The sequence below is a fragment of the Acomys russatus genome, chromosome 14 (assembly GCF_903995435.1).
Source record: "Acomys russatus chromosome 14, mAcoRus1.1, whole genome shotgun sequence".
Lineage (NCBI taxonomy): Eukaryota > Metazoa > Chordata > Mammalia > Rodentia > Muridae > Acomys > Acomys russatus.
Window position 1 is genome coordinate 55,870,790 of NC_067150.1, and position 21,792 is coordinate 55,892,581.

The window sequence follows — 21,792 nt, forward strand, 5'->3', positions numbered from 1 at the left end:
CCCCAAATTAAAAAGCTATTGTTTTCCTCCCTTCCCCGGGCAGCCGTGCCCTGCATAATTTACCTTCCTTCTGAAGGAGTGCTCCATGCATTATTAATCTGAAAGGACTCCCTCTTCTCTGTCGCTAATCTCAACCCATCCAATATTAATGATTATTTGCTTTACTGTCGTGAACGTGTGTCATGTTTCAAGGAACTGGGAGGCAAGTGCCCTCCTTAGGCTTGGGTCCTTGGACGGTGCCTGCCAGCCCAGCTCCGGGCTGGCTGCTTAGACTCCAAAGCACCACCTCCTTGGGGAGAGCCTTGCCCCAAGCCTGGACTACTAAAGGCACCAGGAGCCTGCCTTGCCCATCTCCATGACCACTGCCTCAGCACCAGCAGCCTGCCTTGCTCATCCCTATGACCACTGCCTCAGCACCAGCAGCCTGCCTTACCCATCCCTATGACCACTGCCTCAGCACCAGCAGCCTGCCTTGCCCATCCATCCTATGACCGCTGCCTCAGCACCAGCAGCCTGCCTTGCTCATCCCTATGACCACTGCCTCAGCACCAGCAGCCTGCCTTGCCCATCCCTATGACCACTGCCTCAGCACCAGCAGCCTGCCTTGCCCATCCCTATGACCGCTGCCTCAGCCTTCAGTGATAATGCATCACTGGATTCATCTTAAATGGTGCATCCCTCTAGATGGCTTCGTCTCACTCGCTGTTAAGCTATTCCCCCTCCTCCTGGCATGCCAACCTCTTGACACAAGTGCTGCTCAGTCTGTATCAGGCACCCCACCTCACCACCAGTCACTCGGAGCAGTCTGTGCTCTGTAGAGTGTTCGGCAGGGTCCCTGGCTTCCACCCATCAGAAGCCAGGTTCACTCCCAACTTCTGACACAAATACGATTCCAGTCTGTGCCAAATGTCCAGGTATATAGAGGAGGCAAGCTGTCTGAGGCGAGACGCTCGGGCTTCACTGACTTCCTGCTGCTCTTGGTTTTGTTCTTATGGAAACTACTGTTTTTTAAATTATCTGTATTATCTGTATTATCAGTAGGCTCGGCTAGCAATCAAGACACAGACACTTGTTACATTTTAAAATAGCCTTAGTTAACCTGGGGCAGGGCAGATAGTAATCCTCTAAACTACTTCCCATAGTGGGTTAGGCATGGGATTGCTGCCTCAATCTCACGCCATCTGCTTCTAATAACTTCTATCAAGCTACCTCTCATCCATAATCCCAAATACTCGCTAATGTTCTTCATCTGGGCCGGATTCTCCATCCACACTGGCCATGTGCTTCTTCCTTTTCTAACCCATGGCGGCCGCCTTCTTTCTCCTCTCAGGTCTTTCTCCTTCCCTCATGGTGATCTTTCTTCTCTTTCTTCCCAGGATTTCTCTCCTCTCCTCTCCTATCCTCTCCTCTCTCCCCCCCACCCCCCCCACCTTTGCCACACCTTGATTACCACTGCCTGGCATAGGTGGGATGGCTTTTTATTAATTAACATCAAAATACACCATACCATCCCCCAACAAAACAGCTCTCTTCCTGTGTGTAGACACAGCCCAGCCTTTCTCTCCCCCCACCCCACCCCCGAAGCTTAGAGCCTTTTCTTGGGATATAAAGAAAACAAAGACATGCAGCTGGGGGAGGGGGGGCGTGCCTTAGTTGGCAGAGCATTTGCCTGGCATGCGTGAGGCCCAGGGTTCCATCCCCAATGCAGCATAGACTGGGCATGTGTGATGGCACACACCTGAAACCCCAGCACGTAGGAGGCAAAGACAGGACGATTGGGGCTATCCTTGGCTACATGGAGGCCAGAATGGACGCCATGAGACCTAGACTCAAAAAAAAAAAAAAAAAAAGGAGAGGAAGGAAGGAAGAAGGAGGTAAGGAAAGAAGGAAGGAAAAGGAGGGAGGGGGAGAGAGAAGAGGAGAGAAGGAGGGAAGGTGGAAGGGAGGGAGAAAGAGACAGAGAGGAGACCTATGACTCCAGTCTTAAGGCAGCTAAGTTGCAGGTACTGAGTGTGTGTGTGTGGTGGGGGCGGGTCCCCTGGTCCTAGCCTCAGCTCTCCTGTTGATCCCAAAGATGGGAAGAGAAAGACCACCAACCCAAATCATCATGGCCAAATTAATTAATGTAAGTGATTAACTAAAGCAAGGGTTTTTGTTCATGTACACAGGCTGCTTCCCCCTAAGTCAGGGGTCAGAGAGGTCAGCTTTGGATGGACGTGAGGGAGGCAAGGCTTTTATAGCTGGCGGTAGGGGGTTCCCAAACGGGGGGGGGGGGGTTGTAGGGCGAAACAAGCAGGGTTACAGGAGCAGAACACAAGCCTGACAATGAGTCCTAAAGATCTGAAACAGAGAGCACAACAAGGTAATCACAGGTAGCCACGTAACCTTTAAAAACGTAAGTAGAGCTGCAAGATGGTTATAAACAGCTTGGTTTTTTGTTTTTTGTTTTTAAATGAAGATACGATGGCCATTCCTGGAACAGGCAGCCCAGAAACATTTGTAGTTAAGGTTACAAGTGGGGCAGAGCCCAATCCTTGAGAGTTTATGATTAAACCTCTGCTTAATGAATGAATGGATGTAGTTAGTCTTTACTATAAGATGGCGTTTAAGTCTAAGACAGAGGCAGGCTGGTTCCTCACTACCTATCTGAGAAAATACCCTGTACGTGCCCCTCTCCTCTCTGTTCTCTTGTGGTCTTTGGAAGCGGGGTAGAGGGGCAGTCATTAGAAGCCTCACCTCATTTGTCCCTGAACTTGTGCAGAACTTGGGACAAATGGTGGCCTCCAGTCTCCAGCACCCTTCTGAGGAGACACAAGACTCTAACCCCAGCCAAAGAAAGCCCTGCTCCCCAGCCCACCCACAGCCTCTCCCTGCTCCTTCCTCTGTGGCTAGCCGCTGCAGAGAGGATATGGGTCTCTCTGGTTTAGTTTCCTCTGTGAAACCACAAAAGAGGCCATCCTCCTGCATGGAGCATTCACCTTGGGGACTGTGTCCGGGTGTCAGGCCTCTTAAATGTTCCCTCCTGAAATTAGATTGCCATAGATGAATTCCAGGAGCCATGATGGCAGATTACCTCTGAAAGATTTGATTTAGCGAGCAGATGCTACAGAGATAGAAATCTCATCAGAGCAAAAGAAAGGCAGAAAAACTCAGCCGGCAAAGCCGCTGCCGGAATTGTGCAGCTTTCAGCTCCTGTTAGCTGGTGATTAATCTGCGTCTGGGGAAAAGGAAGAAAGCAGGGAAACCTGATACGGACGTGGCAGCCTGCGTCCGCCCCCCCCCCCCCGCCCGCCACACCCCCACACCCCACTGCCTGAATAGCCAGGTGACCCAGGGGAAGGGAGGCCTTGGCAGACGGACATGCAGGCAGAAAAACTGCCGTGAGTTCAAAGCCAGCTGGTCTCAAAACACCAAAAATCAAAAAATCAAATCATTGTCTGCCATCGCTCCCCAGCATCTTTCCAAAGGGAAATTCAAATTAAGAAGTTAGCTGTCCTATTTCTAGAAATAGAATTGTCGGGCTGGGATATACTTCAGCCTGTTTCCTGGAGTCTTGGTAACTGTTCTGTTACTGTAAAGAGACACCATGACCAAGGCAACTTATAACAGAAAGCATTTGTTGTTTGTTTGTTTTGTTTTTCTAAGACAGGGTTTCTCTGTGTGGCCTTGGCTGTCGTGGAACTCACTCTTTAGACCAGGCTGGCATCGAATGCACAGAGATCTGCCTGCCTCTGCCTCCCAGAATGCTGGGATTAAAGGTTGCGCCCAGTCTAAAATTCCCTCTTAAGGAATTTAAGTAGCACCTCCTTGTCAGGGGTGACAAACACAGGATAAACATGGCCAGATCTTGGTTCAAATCCCAGCTCCATCACTCATCCACTATCCGTGTGACCTTGGGCCGATCCCAGAACCACTGGGTGCCACCTGTAAAAGCAGGCTTCACATTCCCACCTCACAGGTTTGTGGGAGATAAGAAATATATGTGCGCGAGGTGCCCTGTGCTTTAATAGCCTGGTCACATATTATTTATTATTATTCAAATTGCTTCCATTTTCTACTGTTATAAATAGTGCTTCAGGGAACATCTCTGTGCATAAATCTCCCTCCACAATCGTGATCATTTCCTTAGGAAAGATACTTAGAAATGGAATTACAAGGCCAAGGCATCTGCATAATTTTTGGCCTCCTGATATATAACCTCAGATTGTTTTGAAACCTTTACCAGCATTTGAAACGCTCGTCCGTGTTTTGATAGAGAGAAGGTGATATCCAATTGTTGTTTTGACTGGATGATTAATGAGACTAAACATTTTCTGAAGTGATTATTAGCTACTGGTACTTATTATTCCAGAGTCGTCTGCTCTGGTCCGCCTCCCACCCCCATTTTCTACAAGAACACCGCGGGGCACCCCCCCCCCCCAGAAGAGAGGCTGACTGAATGCTCACAATTAGTCTGTTAATTAATTCCTTCATTAAAGCATGCCATGAGGTCAGCACTTCTCCTGTTCCAGGAACCCCCCACTGGGCCCTGAGAGGGGACAAGACAGACAAGGGGTCTCTCTCCCCCAGGGAGCTGAAACGTCATGGATAGACAGAAAACAAACGAGTCAACAGACATAGAAAGTAGGTAAACACAGAGAGCTGGGGTATAGCTCAGCTGGCACAGTGCTGGTCCAGCATGCTTGAAGCCCTGGGTTCGAATTCAAGCAGGGCATAAAAGCAGGTGTGACAGTGGTGCACAGCTGTTATACCAGCACCAGGGAGGCAGAGGCGGAAGGATCAGAAGGTCAGGGTTGGCAGCTGGTGAGAGAGATTAGCATCTGAAGTTGCTGGCCACTGAGCTTGGTGGCCTGAGTCTTATCCCTGGCACCCACATGGTAGAAGGAGAGAGCGGTCACCAAGTGGTTCCCTGACCTTTACCCATGTGATGTGGCATCCATGTTCCCATACACTTACACATAAAATAAGTAATTTTTTTTTTTTAATGCAGAAAATCAAGTTCAGGATCATCCTCAGCTATGTAGCGAGTTTAAGGCCAGCCTGGGCTACATAAAGGCCCTGTCTCAAAAAGAAAATCATTAAGTGTGGTAAAAAGCAATGTGCATCCTTGTGTGTGTGAACTGGACAGTGACTATGAGTCGGGATCTGGGAGAACAAGCCCTGACACCGTGGAGCTTAAAGGAACAAAGACTGGCTCTGGCCAGCCACTGCAGGCCTTCCCAGATCAGACCCGAGGCAGATCACAGGGCGGGAAGGAGGTGACCGAGATGGGAGCAGCTTGTCCCCAGCCCCTCTGCTGTGTTTGTTAGTCGGGACTGGCCAGGAAGCAAATGCCACGCGTGAGAGATCTGTGTGGGCATGAGTGAGGAAGGTGCTTGCCTAATCTGCAGCAAGCCCTGGGCTGATCTCTAGAGCCACACAAAAGAGAGACTTACAAGGAGACATATTGGGGTGGCGGGGATGGGGTGGGGTGGGGGATTGACATGGGCTGGGGGCCTGGGAAGGGCTGTCAGGCCTGACCCATGTCAGAGCTCAAAGGAAACAAAGGGAGGTGGAAGAATCAATTCACAGCACAGTTCTGAGCAAGTGTGGCATGCCGAGGAGTCTTGAGGGCACAGGAGCCCATCAGAGATTCCGGGCATTCCTGAAGTGGCCTGTCTTGGTGTCTGTTGAGATCATCCCAGGGAACCAGCATGTAGACTCAGCAGGTGGTGCCATGAGTCAGTTACACAACCCCCCCCCCCCCCAGCACTCAGGCACTCCATAAGGCACGCTGTTATCACACTCGATGTCTCCTGATCAGGGATGGATATTGGCTACTGAGCCAGACCACTGTCAGCCAAAGTTACCCCACTTTAGGGTCATGCCCCTGCTGCCAGCCAATGGCTCTTTCTGTAGCTCAACAGATAAAAGGGGAAGGGGCCCGTTCTGTTCCAGAGCATGAGGAAGCTCTAGTGGCAGTTGCCTTAGGTACAGACACTGTCAGAGAGGCCACCCTGTCCTGAGATCTTGTTTTAACTGTACCAGAGTGTACTGTACGGAGAGGACTGGTATCATGGCCACCCTCTCACATGTCCCCACCTTAGGTAACTCTCGTGGGCAAGAGGGGAGTGACAAGAGCTCTAGACCTCAGGGTCTCTATGTGGCAAGGGAGAAAGACACTTCCTTGAACTTTAGGCTCTGTGTAGTTTTATAAAGAGTAATCACTCGGGGTGGGTAGCTCAGTTGGTAAAGTCCTTTCCTAGCCTGCAGGAGGCCTGGGTTCATTCCCCAGTGTTATATAAACAGGGCATGGTGACACATATTTGTCATCTTAGCCCCTGGGAGAGGGAGGAAGGAGTACCAGAAATTTAGTGTCACCCTTAGACACATAGGAAGTTCAAAGCTAACCTGGGCTCCATGAGTCCCTACTTCAAAAAGAAGGGGAAAAAAGTGCATGTTTGGGGATCAGAAGCCTGGGTACTAATCCTGGTCTTGTTACCACCTTGCTGAATGACGGTAGGCAAGCTATTTAACTATGAGTCTTCATTTCTGGGAACTAATGAGACTGCATAGCCAAGGGTTTTCTCATAAACAAACAAGGCGTTACTAAGTTAGCCACAGGGGTCCTTTGCTGTCACTCCCATGGGCAGACTCGACTTGGGGAGGGCAGAGGAAGGGACACGGTTGCCACCCTGACCAGAATGTCCTCTTCTCCCTTCTGTCCTCCATTCAGCTGCCATCCAGTCACTGGAGCTTGTACCTGCCGACCAGGCTGGTCTGGCCACTACTGCAACGAGTCCTGCCCTGCCGGCTACTATGGCAATGGTTGCCAGCTACCCTGCACCTGCCAGAATGGTGCTGACTGCCACAGCATCACAGGAGGATGTACTTGTGCCCCAGGCTTCATGGTAAGTCAGGAGGGGCCTCTCACAGCCTCCCTGGTCCCCAGTGGACCAGCTCCCCATATTTTTAGCAATCAAGAGTGTGACCCTCTGCCCAGAAATGAGGGATAGAACCCTCTGTGTCACCTTCAGAAGTAGTCTATGACCGAGCGAGAGCCCTTGAAGCTGCTCTCTGAGGCTGATAACTGTAAAGGTAGCTGGAAAAGGCCTTAGTCTGTCACTGTCCCTGATTCTGAAACCGTCTTCCTCTCTGTCCAGCCCTGCTCTGTCGTCCTGTGTATGTAATATTTTCCACAGCATTATAACCCCGGATCACATAAGCAGTTTTGCATTCTCCTTTCTGTTTGTTTGTTCAAAATGGCCTCACTATACATTCCTAAGCAGCCTGGAGCTCACTATGTAGACTGGGCTGACCTCAAAGTCACAGAGGTCCACCTTCCTCTGCTTTCTGAGTGCTGGGATTAAAGTCAGGCTGGGCAAAGTTAATTCTGTGTGTGTGGAGTGGAAGGGGCAGTGTTTGTGTATGTGGGGTGTCCATCTGCAACCTTCCACACTGAGGCACAAACATCCTCTCTGGGCTTCAGCCCACTCTTTTTTTTTTTTTTTTTTAAACTCACGTTTCTATGTTACTGCTTGGATCTCCTAATTCTCATTTCAGATGGTCACCAAGCAGAGCAGGAACTGACAGATGCTCTGTTTCCCCAGCCTTCCCCTTCCTGCAGAATATTAGGATTTTGCCCATGTTCACAGCCAATGTTGCAGTGAGCATCTTCTTACACACAGCTCCCCACCCCGCCGTCCCATTGAATTATTTCCTCCGGGTGAATTCTCAGGTCAGCAGGCACAATATATTCATGGCTCTTGATGGATGTTGCCACACCACTTTCCCAAAGGGTTATATAAATCTGTGCTGTCTCGGGTCGTATATGCGTGTGCCTTGTTCAGAACAGTTCTTGCTTGCTTTTTTTCGCCCCCAGTCTTGCTAATTATATAGGTAGAGACTGGCTCCTAAATGTTGCCCTCATTTGCATGTCTGATTACTAGGTAGAGTGCACATTTCCCTTTCATGTTCGTTTACTGTTTGTATTTCCTCATCAACCATGCTGGTCTTTACAAGGTTTGACTGGGGGGGAAGTTGATGCGGGGGATGGAATGTGCTCAGCTGGTCTGAAGACCCCCATATTTAGGCATCCCCAGGGACAATGTCCCATTGTGCTTTGAGAAGTGCTTGCAGAGCTGAAACCTGTGGCCAGGTCACACCCATCCTGGCTTCCCTACACATCAACTCTGTGGCCTTGGACCCACTCTCCAGTTTCTTTCTCTGTGAAGTGAGCACTCACCTTACATGTAAGGAGAAGGGATTCCAGGAGCCACTGTAGGTAGAGGCTTCGGTAAATCAGATGTTCAGAGCCAGTATGTCTGTGGTGTGGCAAGGCTTTCTGTATCTGATGAGTTCTCACGGGATGTGGGTGTTGCTAGTTAGTGGTTCTCAGTGGTCAGGAAGCCGATGCACAGCAGAGTTGTCTTCTTCCTTTGTTCCTTCCTTCCTTTTTTTTTTTTTTTAAAGATTTATTTATTTATTGTGTATACATTGCTCTTCCTGCACATACACCTGCACACCAAAAAATGGCATCAGATCTCATTATAGGTGGTTGTGAGCCACTATGCGGTTGCTGGGAATTGAACTCATGACCTTTAGAAGAGCAGACAGTGCTCTTAACCGCTGAGTCATCTTTCCAGCCCCTGTGCCTTCCTTTCTTCCTAAGTTATTTGTTTTTAAGATAGTCTTGGGCTGGAGAGGTGGCTCAGAGGTTAAGAGAACTGTCTGTTCTTCCAGAGGTCCTGAGTTTGGTTCCCAGCAACGACATGGTGGCTCACAGCCATCTATGATAAGATCTGGTGCCCTCTTCTAGCGTGTATATGTAATAAATAAATAAAAATCTTTTCTAAAAAGATAGTCTTATATATTATAGGTTTGTTTTGGTTTGGTTTGGTTCACTATGTAGCAGGAATAACCTTGCACTTGTGACATACTTGCCTCTACCTCCCCTGTGCTAGGATGACAGGCATAGCCCAAAAAACCTGGTTTATGCAATGCTTTAGCTCAACCTTATGTCCTCATTCAATTGGTAACAGTCAAGCACTCTGCTGTCTGAGCTACCTTCCCCAAGAACATGCTTTCCAGCCTTGACTGCAAGGTCGTTGGTCATGGAGTGCTAGTGAACCTGGCCTGGTTGTGGGCTGGCTGGCTGGCTGCTACGGTATAAGTCCACTGACTCCCAAACTCTTGTCACCATCATGGCAGTGGATCTTTTGAGAGCAAGTGCTCCTGGTCTGCATATCTCAGACTGCTATGAAATATGATGTGGCAAGGGGGTCCCATAGCAGACCCACACATGCCAAGGTGTGCCCCCCGAGAAATTATGCCATGTAACAGATCTGGCGTAAAGGAGGTTTGTGGGAGAGAGGCAGAGGGAGGACTTGGTAAAGGGCAGAGGCAGACCAGTGAACGTGTAGACAGGCAGACACAGACATGAGAGCAGAGAAGGGGGGTCTACAGAGATGGACAGAAAGGGAGAGGGCGCCTACTGGGAACAGAGAGAGCTGGGGTCCCACACAGGCAAAATGTTATCAAGCCCTCTCACATTCTCCCCCAGAAGACCTAGCTAAAGCTGGATGTTGGCATGAATTTTGGTTCATAACTATCACTATTGAAGAGCTAGGGGCTGGAGATTCAGTGGTTAAGAGGACTTCCTGCTCTTCCAGAAGACCTGGGTTCAATTCCCAGCATCCACATGACTGTTCATAACCATCTGTTGCTCCACTTGCAGCAGATTTGATTTCCTGTTTATGTCTCTGAGGGCACCAGCCATACATGTGGCACATAGATATACATGCAGTCACGGCACCTATACATATTTACAATAATAATAATAATAATGGAGGCACTCTAGGTTTAGAGTCTGACAAATAGTTATTTGGGGTTAAAGATATCCAATCGCCAAGGGGTCAGGCAGAGAAGCAATTGGCAGCAAGCTGCTGGTGGGACAAGTCCTTGCCCTAGCTTGGCTACTAAGGAAGGCCTATGACTTTGGAATAGCTTCTTCTTTCAGGTCCCAGGTCCTTCCTGTACAAATGTGAGCAGGCAGAGGAAGATGAATGCACTGGTTTTGTTTTATTAATCCTGCATTTAGATAGAACCTCATGTAGTACCTGAAGATGACCTTGAACTCCTGACCTTCCTACCTCCACCCACTTAGGGCTGGGGTTACAGGCATACACCATCATTTTATGCAGTGCTAGCGGTTAAATTCAGGGTTTCATGCATGCTAGACAAGCACTCAACCAACTGAGCTATGTCCCCATGCCTGAACTCACTGCCTTCTGAGATGGTTTACTATACAGACTTCATGGATAACATTGGTGCACCTATGTGGGAGCTTGTGACACATTGTCATAGATCTGTTTATACTGTCACTCCTCTGTCCCCTCTTGTTGTCCCCACCCCCAACTGTCTGACTAATCACTGCTACTTAGAAAAGAAAATTGGGGTTCCAGCAAGGATGGGGAGGGAAGCATTGGTCTGTCCATGTACCCACTGCCCCCAGCCAGGGATTCACTAGTCTGGAAGCTAGGCTAGAATATAAATGACTTCCTGTCCTTGAACTTTGGGGTGGATGGGTTGGGGAGCTTGGTGATCAGATCGTCAGAATCCTTTCATCATTGAGTCCTGCTTACCTGGCACTGTAAGCTAAAACAGATTGTGAGCGGGCTGTCCTGGTGAGACGCCATGAATTTCCACTCCTGCTCAGCCCCATTATATACGGGAAGAGGCTTTTCTGGGGCCTGGTGGTGCTGGACAGGGGCTGCTGGAGGTGATTACAAAGCATCCGTTGCTCTCAGTGACATGACTCCTTCCCTGGAGCACCAGGCTCCAGTGGGGATGCCATTACTCCTGCCTTGCCTTGGCTTCTGAATGGTGTGACTTCCTGCAATTAGCCAGCCTGGTAATGTGGGGGATGGAGCCATTGATCAGCCATGTAGACTCAGCCCAGGCTCCCCCAAAGCATCCCACAGTCAGTAATAATTAGCAGTGCCTCTGTGTGCTCGTTGATTTGTGACTACATACCTGCCCTGTTTGCTGAAAGATTTCCCAACTCAGGGAGTTTAATAAAGAGCTAATTTTAAAAGCCCATTCCTGGGTGTTGGAGCTTCATCCTAAACTCAGAACCTTGGACCTGCCACTTCACCTCACTGGGCCTCAGTTTCCCCCTCCATGTAAGATGGGAGGAGACTATCCGCCCTGCCTGCTGTTGGGGTTTGCCGTAGCTAGGGAGGTAATGGATTCATGCTAGACAAGCACTCTGCCAACCCCTTCCAAGGGCCCTTTAGAAAGGTGTGACGGCAACTTTATGAAAGCTGGCCCTAAGAGGGAAGAGAGGGTCTTGAGCCGGCTGGTGCTGAGGAGGTAGTATAAAACTGCCCTTGGGAGCTCAGGGGTCTGACAGCCAGGTAGTGTCTACCCTGCGAGGCCATGGGGATGCAGGGCAGGAACAGGCTTTGCTCGGAGGGCTGATGATGATGATGATGACGACTCTCAACGATTGCCCCTTCATTTCTAAGCCCCGGCACTTATGATGCCAAGGACTTGGGGTGTGGCAAGGCTCATCAGACACCCAGCCAGCCATCAAAGACCTTGTCGGATCATAATCACACTCAGCCTAGTGGGGAGCACTCATTGTGTTCTTGCTGCACGCATCATCTGGTTTATGTCTCCTGAGAGCCCTACAGACACATACTTCTACTTTCCTCAGCTTGCAAATGAGCCTAAGTTTAAGCAGGGGAAGGAATTTGGCCAGGATTAGAAAGGCAGAAGTGGCAGGAGCCGCTTTATGCTCCCATGGTAATGAGCTTTGATAGACTAGACACTCCAGAACAACACAGACCAGAGTTCAAATCCCAACTCTCCACTGCCTCCACTGCCTATGGAAAAGCCCTGTGTCCTGCTTAAGCCTAAATGTCTTTACCTGTGACAAGGGACTTTGTGGTGAGAGCAGGGAGCTTCTTCAAGAAGTTACAGATTGGTGCCTGAACCATAGTAGGTACCTGCTAAGATGCTAAGCTACAAGGGCAGAGAACAGATGCTTTTTTCCCCTCAAGTCCAGCACACGTGGGACCCCCCAGAAGGTACCAGGGTGAGCTGCACCCAGGCATCCCAGCTGAGGCAGACTCCTGGGCACATATTCCTGCTGGTCTAGGCAGGCCTACTCCAGCACCTGTGGACCCTGGTCCCTCAGGAGGTCCTGTGAAATGTGACTGCCATCATGTGGCGAGGCAGAAGTGAGGATGTGGGTAGAAGACACGTTCATTTTCTGTGTTAGCTTGGCCTCAGGAAAGGGATCACGCAGGACATCCATTGGTGAAGGGCACAGGGCCTTCTCGATTCAAGAAACGTGCTGGGCTAGGAGGCAAGAGCAAAGTTCACAGATTGGATTCTGTTCATATTTTAGATTCAAGTTCTACTTTGTTAAAAAACAAAACAAAAACAAAAAACAAACAAACAAACAAACAAACAAACAAAAAACCAAAACAAAAAGCCAGGAATGAAATCCTCTGCCCAGAGGAAACTGTGTGGGCACCAGGAGTGCTTCTGATTGGGTAGAACACAGTTTCAGCACCTCGGACAGTGCCACAGCTCTCAGCTGGCTACTCTGCCGGTCATAGACAGCCTGGAGGGAGGGGCAGGGCAGTAGATAGAATGTCACATTAAAGTCCTGGGTACCTGTAACCTGTCCTGGCAGCGTCCCTGCAAGAAGGGGAAGAACTCTCTTCCCCAGCCCCCTGGCTAAAGAAATAGCTGAACTGTGGATAAGGGGGCGGGCCATGAAGAACCACTCATCCTCCTGCAAGCTAGGCGCATTTTACCCTTCTTTATGACTTGTCGCCTTTTGCCACTCCCCAGCCTCATTTCATGTGCTATGTGACCACACATGACTTGCTTTGCCCCAAACCTGTCTCGTCCCTCTTCGTTGCTGCACCCCCATCTTTGCTGCGTCTGTGAACATCCTGTCCAGCTTCTCAGATGTCTGTTTCACAAAGCCTCCATAGACACTCCTCTCTGTAGGATTTACACGCGCACCTCTTCTACAGTGAAAGCCCATGCTCAGCCTGCCTCCCTGAGAAGAAGGATCCAGCTCCCCCAGCCCCCTAACTCCTAGCCGCCACCATCCACCATGCCTGCCACATGAAGAGCTTGCTTGGTGAAGTCTTTTTGATCAATTAAATCCTTGGATATAGCAGCTCCACTAATGTAGAAGTTTCCAGACTGGCATCTGTAGGAAGGGGGATTTGGGCCACTGGCCAGTGAGGCCAGAGCTTGAACCTTTCTCCCACCCCCATGAGCCTCTCTGAGGTTTGTTTATTTTTTTGTTACATTTATTTATTTAGAGCAATGCATGCAGAAGTAACTTGCAGGAGTCAGTTCTCTCCTTCTACCATGTGGGTTCCAGATAATGAGTTCAGGTCATCAGATTTGGGGGCTTCCACCCTTTAGAGCCTTACTGCTGGACCAACCAGCCAGACCAGACCCATCTCTCAGATTTAAAGAGATAGCTGGAGTAGCTGTCCTTCAGCACTACTTGGGTTCCTAGAGCAAATGTATTAATTACCTTAGGCATCTCACTTACACAGTGCAAAGGTTACAGAGACGTAGAACCGGACGCCCCACCTTCAGGTACCAGCTTCACTGCTTTTTATAACTGTGTGACCTCAGACAGGGTACCGTATACCATCTCTCTGTGCCTGTTTTATGACGTGTGAAAAGGAAATGATCATAAATCCCTAGGCTTAGTATGGTGACCAAGTTAATTAGTGCATGCAAAGATCGTATTAGTCATCTTTCAACAAGTGTCAGCCATGATGGCCACGTTTAAAAGGTTCATGCCACTGATGCCCATTGATGCTGCTGATGCCCACTTGAGGCCCGGGAGCCTGTCTGGGATGTGGATGCAGATGGAATGGGAGGAAGGAAACCCTTAGCCGCAGCTTCCTCCAGGGTGGGAGCCGCAGGGCAGCTATGTCCCCAGAAAGGGCAACAGGCTTTCTCAGCACAGAGGGAAACAAGTCCCCTTCCATAGCCCCGGGAGCCCCTGTGCTGCACAACACACCTGTCTGTCTTTAAGACACTGCCTGATGGAGCCCCCTGCCCACTCCAGTCTAGAACTAACTGCTGTCCTGACAGTGTCTGCATCAGGGAGCAGGCTGGAAGGTCACAGCCAGGCAGCAATGACTTGATTTCCCTGTCCTGTCCTGCAGCCTCCTCCTTGCATGGAGACTGGGGGACGGGGGCGGGACGGGGGCAGGAGATAAGGGTTTTTCTGACCATTTCTCAGCCTGACGTCTTCTTTTAGTTCTGGTTGTAATGGGGACAGAGAGCTCAGCAGGCAGGGCAGAAGGGCCCAGTGTCCCCTCCTGCAGGACTCAGGGCCCATATTTCTCCCTACGATGGCAGCATTTCTATTACCGTAAAGGGCTCATCTATTCATGCAGCAATTTTTTGAAGCCCTGTCTGCCATTACTGAGCCCTGCATGCTGGCGAAGGGAGTGGGCACTCCATCACACAAATGAACCAACTTCTTTCCGCATTTTTCTCCGCTTTCTCCACTCTGTCCATAGGTCATATGCAAAGCTCGGCTGCTTGGGCTAGGGAAGGCAGGAGGGGGGCGAAGAGTTATGAATGCCAGATCAGTGGGGCAGCGATTGAATTTTCTCCACACAAGGTTTCTGGCATCCTTTAAAGACGTCCCTCCTCCACCTTCCCTCCACAAGCTTAGTGCTTATAGCCTCCTGTGGGGGGCTCCTGAGCTGTAACTTCTGGAGTGAGGGCGTGTGTGGCCAGGAGAGAGTACAGGATGGAAATGACAGCTGGGTGACACACAAGGCACCCCTGTGCACTTCCTGTTTTAATTGTTTCATTGCTCATCAGACCCAGATCCATCAACTCTAGTTCTAAGAGCAGAACAGCAACTTCCCGTTTCCTGCCCCGCCCCATCAGAGATGGCTACCATCACAGACTGCCATCACAATTATTGTCATAAAAGATTTTTCCAGATGCAGTACTAGGCATGGCAAATTTACTTTCTAGCTGCTGTAGCTGTGTGAGCAATATTATGCAAAACTTTTTAAATTACAAAAAATATGAATACACGCTCAAGTTCTAGCATTGACGCCTCCTGCTACGTGACTTGATAAGGATTATTTAGGTAATTCTATCTCAAGGCTCCAATTTTTCTTTTTTATTTATCATTATCCTAGAGGGTGGCAGGTATGTGCATGCCACAGTGCGTGCATGTGTGTGTGTGTGTGTGTGTGCGTGTGTGTGTGCGTGTGTGTGTGTGTATGTGTGTATGTGTGTGTGTGTGTGTGTGTCTTCAGAGAATAACGTTCAGGAATTATTTCTCTCCGTCCACTGTGGGTGCCCCGTCACAGGCTTACGTGGCTAGCACATTTGTGCCATATTTGCTGGCTTTTTAAAACTTCAGTCTTTCATCTATGAGATGGGGCTGAGCATGTAGCTCAGTCAGTAGAGTGCTTACCAACCACTCACAAAGCCCTGGGCTCGATTCTTAGCACCGCATAAACCTGCCATGGTGGCACGATGCCTGTAACCCTAACACCTGGAAGGTGGAGGCAGGAGGATCAGAAGTTCATGGTCATCCTCAGCTCCATAGGAAGTTCTAAGCTAGGCTGGGCTACAAACAGGGGGGTAGCTCAGGGGACATATTGGTATTATGTTCTACTGTGATTCTTAGGAGTGAAGAGTATCAAATATATTCAGTGTTTCGAATAAAACCTGGCATGGAGCAGACGGTCAGAGCTGCTTGTTAAGATATGTCGTGGGACTGTGTAGGTTTTAAGTAAAGGGGCATAAACCTGGGCTATGACCTGTGGTCAGATGAGCCTGGATTGGAAGCTCAGTCTGTCCCTCAGCATCCACATGACCCACAGCCGTGTGCTCAGCCTTTGAGAGCCCCAGATTCCTCTCTGTACAATGAGTTAAGAATGACAGCCATGCAGGCACAAGGACACAAGAGTGAGCCGCTGCCCAGAGCTTGTCACACAGGGAGCTGGGAATTCTCAAGAGCAGAGCTAGAAGGACACATTGCACTTCCAGAGTCTCCCAACCCCTCACCCCATTCTATGGGGGAAGAAACTGAGGTGGGGCGGGGAGAGTGACTTGCGAAGAGTCACACTGCAGAACATGACAGAGCTGGGGTCAAACAGAGGTGAGAACTCCAGCTAATGCTCTCGCCTCTTTCACCTGCCTGTCATGAGCGTGTTTTCCCCTGGGCAGGAGGGAGAGTGGTGAAGACATGAGGCGGGGCTGGGGGGAGGGAGGAGAAGTGTGTGTGGGTGTACCAGGAAGTTAAATCATGTTGGCAATTAATCCACAGAGCAAAGTAGAGGGAATTGGCTTTGTGTCACTGAAGCTCAGGCTAGCTTCCCCTCTGGGACTCTGTGGTTTGCGGCCTCATTAGGTAAAACTGCTGAGTCTTCTTTTCCTTCCTCACACCATCCTTCTCCTGTTAGGCTCCCTCTGCCCTTCTCAGTGCCCTCATCACTCGGGTGGTAGCCTTGCTGGCTCTGCGGGCAGCTGGAGGCGTCAAGGGAGGTCCCAGGCACTCATGCTTCCAACACACCCAGATTTTTTTTTTTTTTCTGGTCCAAGTCCCTTGCATAGATAGGACCACCAGGATCTTAGCTGGCCAGGATCCAGGACCTGGGTCTGGGCCACAGATTCTCGAGGCTGTCCAGTCTGGTGCATGGCTATGGGAGCATGCATCATGAGTGCCAAGCACAGCCAGCCCAGTACTGCGTTCCTCTCACTCTATATAGCAACCGTCTGACGGTTGCTGAGGACTCTCACCTTGCAGGAGAGACTGATGTTTGGGGAGGTAAAGTGACCTTCCTCAGTACGTGAGCTGAGCTGACACTGAACCCAGAACCTGCGTTAGCCTTGAGTCAGCACTGCCTGGGAGGAGAGGGTTGTAATGGAGAGATCTAGTCAGCTAGAGACCTTCCCAAGCCATTAACAGGCAGAGGGACAAGTTGCAGCTTGGTGTCTCAGTCGGAGCCAGGTGGCCTTCCATCTTCCTTGGAAATTATCTCAAGTGTCACTGAGTCTCCCAGATGGGAAAGCAGACTTGTAGAATGCACCTGTCCATGACCTTGTAGCCATGAGTACAAGGAGGGTGTGGGGCGAGGACCCTGGACTGGGCCAGTAGGAGTACAGTCCGGGCTCCAGCAGGGGTTCTGCCCCTACCCACTATTAGACTCAGCTCGAGTCACTTCCCTACAAACCTGACCCTGGTCCCCTGAGGCTAGCATGAAGCTCAGAGGTGACAGCCATCAGAAAGGATAGGCGAAGCACCAGGAAGTGAGCTGGAGGGACACAGGCTACCAACCTGAACCCCACCAGGCCCGTGGCATGCTGTGACTGTGAACCCCATCTCCAGCCCTCTCTCCTTAGTTGTGATCACTAGTAATCTCATTCATAAGAGGAAGTACACACCCCAGGAGGGGAAGGGGTTCCCGACAAAGATTTTGTCATGCCTAAAAAAATGAGAGATGCTGCGGAAAGGGGTGGTGAATAAACAAGAAAATGGAGGGTTGAAGCACCTGATGTCTGCGGGGAGGTACGCTGTAATCCCAGCACTCAAGAGGACGAAGCAGGAGGATTTGCAGGACAGTTCAGGGCCACCCTGGAATAGAATGTGAGACTTTGTTCTATAAAACAACACAAAGTTCTTTTTTGTTTTTTAAGGTGTTTTTTGTTTGTTTGTTTGTTTTTTAGAGACAGGGTTTCTCTGTGTAGCCTTGACTGTCCTGGACTTGCTTTGTAGACCAGGCTGGCCTCGAACTCATGGTGATCCGCCTGCCTCTGCCTCCCAAGTGCTGGGATTAAAGGCCATGCGCCACCACAGCTGGCCATGTTCTAAAGAGGGGAATGTACTTCCCTGAACTGAGCCCAGGGAGGGGGCTCCCAGAGCATCAGGCCCAGATGGCCCAGATGCACAGGGTGTGGGAAAACAGTGAAAGACAGTGGGGGCTCAAGTGCCTGGGTCCTGAAGCCTGGGTGGAGACCCCAGCTTAATGCAGCAGATATAAAGGGGCCGCTGCAGCCTAGAGCAGCAGTATAGCAGCATGGAGCTGGCCTTGACCTCACTCAGTCCTACATGTAAGGGGTAGTGAGATTGTAGCTCCAGCATACAGTTGGTGCTAAATAAGTGTCTTCTCTGCAGGGTGACTGAGGCCCCTTTGCTCATGCCATGGGTGGTCGGTAGTGTGACACATACTCTGCAAACTTGAGGCCAAATAGCAAAACTATTGTCCTTTCCTTGTACCCACAGGGTACACCTTCTAAGGCCAGGTATCACAGGGCTCCAAGAGGGATGAGTTTGGGAGCAGACACTAGACAGCAGGCAAATCAGGGACCACTGGGGCTGGGGACTGAGACACAGCTATCTCCAGGATGCATATTTTCCTGAAGGGTCTTCCATACTGATGCTCTCAGCCCCTGTCACCCTCTGTGGTTAGCTGTCACCACTGCCTTTTTTTTTTTTTTTTTTTTTTTTAGTATTTTATTTATTTATTATTTATACAGTATTTTGCCCCCATGTGTGCCTGCATGCCAGAAGAGGGCACCAGATCCCATTATAGATGGTTGTGAGCCACCATGTGGTTGCTGGGAATTGAACTCAGGACCTTTGGAAGAGCAGGCAGTGCTCTTAACCTCTGAGCCATCTCTCCAGCCCTTTTTTTTTTTTTTTTTTTTTTTGAGACAGAGTTTCTCTGTGTAGCCTTGGCTGTCCTAGACTCACTTTGTAGACCAAGCTGGCTTCGAACTCATAGCGACCCACTTGCCTCTGCCTCCTGAGTGCTGGGATTAAAGGTGTGTGCCACCATGCCCAGCTATTCGCTGCTGCCATTTTGCAGATGGAGAAGCAGCTTGGATAGGTCTCACCAGGCTCTGAAGTATTTACTTCTACCCCAGCCTCCTTGGGCTTGGTGCCCAGACCTACACCCCAGCTTCCTCACAGACTTGTACCCTTCTGTGCCCATGGCCTGAAGCCATCCCCAGGTCCCTACAGCAGGTCAAGCCCAGATACCTGACATGCATATGGCAGCTTACCCTATAGTCCCAAAACCTCCAGAGTACACAGTTCATGGGTCACAACTAGTAGGTTGTTCCCACTCAAATCATGTGAACCAGGACCCTGAAGCAGGAAGCCTAGATTTTATCCATAGCTAACTCCATCTCAGATGATAGATAGGTTTATCTGAGGCATGGCGTATGTATTAGTCCTGAGACAGGTATTGGCATATAAGTGCTTGCACACACATACACACACACATAAACACAAACATTTACCAAAAACAGTCATCAGAGTTATCTGCAAGGAAGGGTTGAGCCAGCCATGCTCCTTTCATGATAGCCTCCTCCCATCCCTGCTTCCTTCACAGTACACACGTGTGTGAGCGCATGCACACACACACACACACACACATACACACACACATATATATACTTAGTACCAGGAAAAGACCTCCTAGTATACAGTAGGGCCTTTCACAGACATTTAGAGATAAAAATGCCAAAGGGCTTATTTATTTATTTATTTATTTATTTTAGAGAGAGAGTAATCTGAAATTATTTATTTATTTATTTTTGAGAGAGAGTAATCCAGGCTGGCCTTGAACTCACTATATAGCTAACTGAAAGCACCCAGAGTCAGCAGCGCCATCAGCGCAGTATAGAGGCTAGACCCCTATCAGTGGTTAAAGAACATTCCCTGATTAGGGCTACAGCGCAGTTGGCAAAATGCTTGCCTAACATGCATAAAGCCCTCAAATCCCATCCCCAGCACCACATAAACTAGATGTGGAGGTGGAGGCAGGAGGATCAGAGGTTCAAGGCTAGCCTGAACTACAAAGAGAGTTGGAAGACAGCCTGGACTACAGGAGACACTGTCTAAAAGCAGCAACCCCACCCCCAATGCCCTGAATGCCTGGTTAAACCAATGCCTATGTACTGACCACAGACTGCATCTGGGGCACTGGGCTGGAGTGAAGCAACCAGAGCAGAGCACCTCACCCTCATGTTCCTACTAGCTGGTGAGAGATCAGGGGAGTTCTAAGTGATAATTCTATTACCACTGTGGTAAGTGGGGTACTTGCTCTGCCAAGGTGGGCAAGGTCAAGGGGAGAAGCAGCAGACTAAAGAACATGGGAGCTGAAAGGGACTGTAGGGTCACATTCTATCTGTTCTGATGGTGAGCAGGACCCAGGGCACTCAGCAGCTGTGGCAGGCTGATGGACAGTGGATGAGGCCAAGTGCTTAGACCTCACTGTAACCCATAAACCCTGACTAAAAGTCCAGGGCCTTCCCTTCCTGACTCAGCCCACCTCCCCCTGCAGCAAAATACACGTGGATAAATGCCAAGTGGGCATGACAGCCCTCCAGTGAGTCCATCCTGAGTAAGCTGTCTAGCAAAAAAGACTAGCTTAGCTGGGTGTGGTGGTGCACGCCTTTAATCCCAGCACTTGGGAGGCAGAGGCAGGTGGATCTTTACGAGTTCGGAGCCAGCCTGGTCTACATGGTGAGTCCAGGACAGCCAAGGCTACGTAGAGAAACGCTGTCTCGAAAAACCAAAAAAGCCAAAAACAAAACAAAGCAAAACAAAAAGGACTAGGCATGTGTATGAAATCTGGGTTGGGGGGGGGGGGGTCGAAGAGAGAGAGAGAGAGAGAGACTGCCTCAGGGAATAGGGTGGAAGATAAGAGATGACTCTTAACACCTCTGGCTTCCACATGCCTGTGCACATACAGGTATGCAAAAGACATGCATGCATATATGCACATCACAAACATACATGAAAACTGGAAAAAGGAAAAAAATACGTACATGTGGGCCAGGGCAGTTTCTCTGGTCACTGTTTCCTGAGGCCCCTCTCCTGAGCACTGACAGGTAAGCCCCTTAGCCTGCCTGTAAAGAACCCAGTTCCACCCCATTTATACCATCTCCCACCCATCAAGTGCATTTAAGGAGACCCAGAGATGAACTTTCACAGTTCCCTCATTTGTAAAAGGGAGGGGCAACACCCCTTCCGTCCTCTTTCTCCTTCCATGCCCAAAACCACTCATTAACCTCTTGTCCATTTCGAGGAGAAGGGATAATCGGCATAAGAGGCCCAGCTGTTGATTAATTTTCCCAAACAGAGCCAAACTACAAAGCAGCATATTGCAAAGGAGAAAAAGCCAGCAAACAGCATTTGAAACAAATTTCATAGAGCACATAAGTCATTAGGCACCAGGGCTGGAGCAACCCAGCTGACTCATACAGCGAGGCAGGCAGAAGGAGAGGCTTCGGTCGGTCTATCGGCTGCAGCAATGAGGGTTCATGAGGGTTCCGCGCCACCAGCAGGCCCTCTCAGATCGGGTTCAGGATGTTAACAGCCCACTCGGCATCTATAATCAACTGGCCTCAGAGAGGAGGAAGTCCACAGCCTCCTCCCGGAGTGGAATGAAGTACTGGTACACAGCCTGCTGTGGGAGCTGGGCCGAGATCCTGTAGGTGGAGGTGGCTTCTTCCGGGAAGTGCTCTCATGTTAGATAGGATAGCCGAACACATTGGCACCGATGCATCTTGGTCCAGACACGAGCACATCCTTTGATGTCCTACTGTTCTTGGGCAGTGAATGCACCGTGTCAACAGACAGAGGCAGCTGGCAGGGACAGCAACGTGAGGAGTTCTCCAGACACACCCCATTCCTGAACACCTGGGACTCTTGAGCATAGCAGAGAACTTCAGGGCAAGTTCATGATAAGCAGGGATGCGGCTTTTTTTTTT

General features: G+C 49.8%; 1 protein-coding gene across 1 annotated transcript in view; it reads left to right on the plus strand.

The window, feature by feature from the left end:
• Positions 1 to 21,792, plus strand: part of Megf11 (multiple EGF like domains 11) — a 330,164-nt gene that overhangs the window by 271,463 nt on the left and 36,909 nt on the right. Inside the window, exon 10 of the mRNA XM_051156648.1 lies at positions 6,716 to 6,890. Coding sequence (XP_051012605.1) covers positions 6,716 to 6,890 — 175 coding nt within the window. The remainder of the gene's footprint in view (positions 1 to 6,715; positions 6,891 to 21,792) is intronic.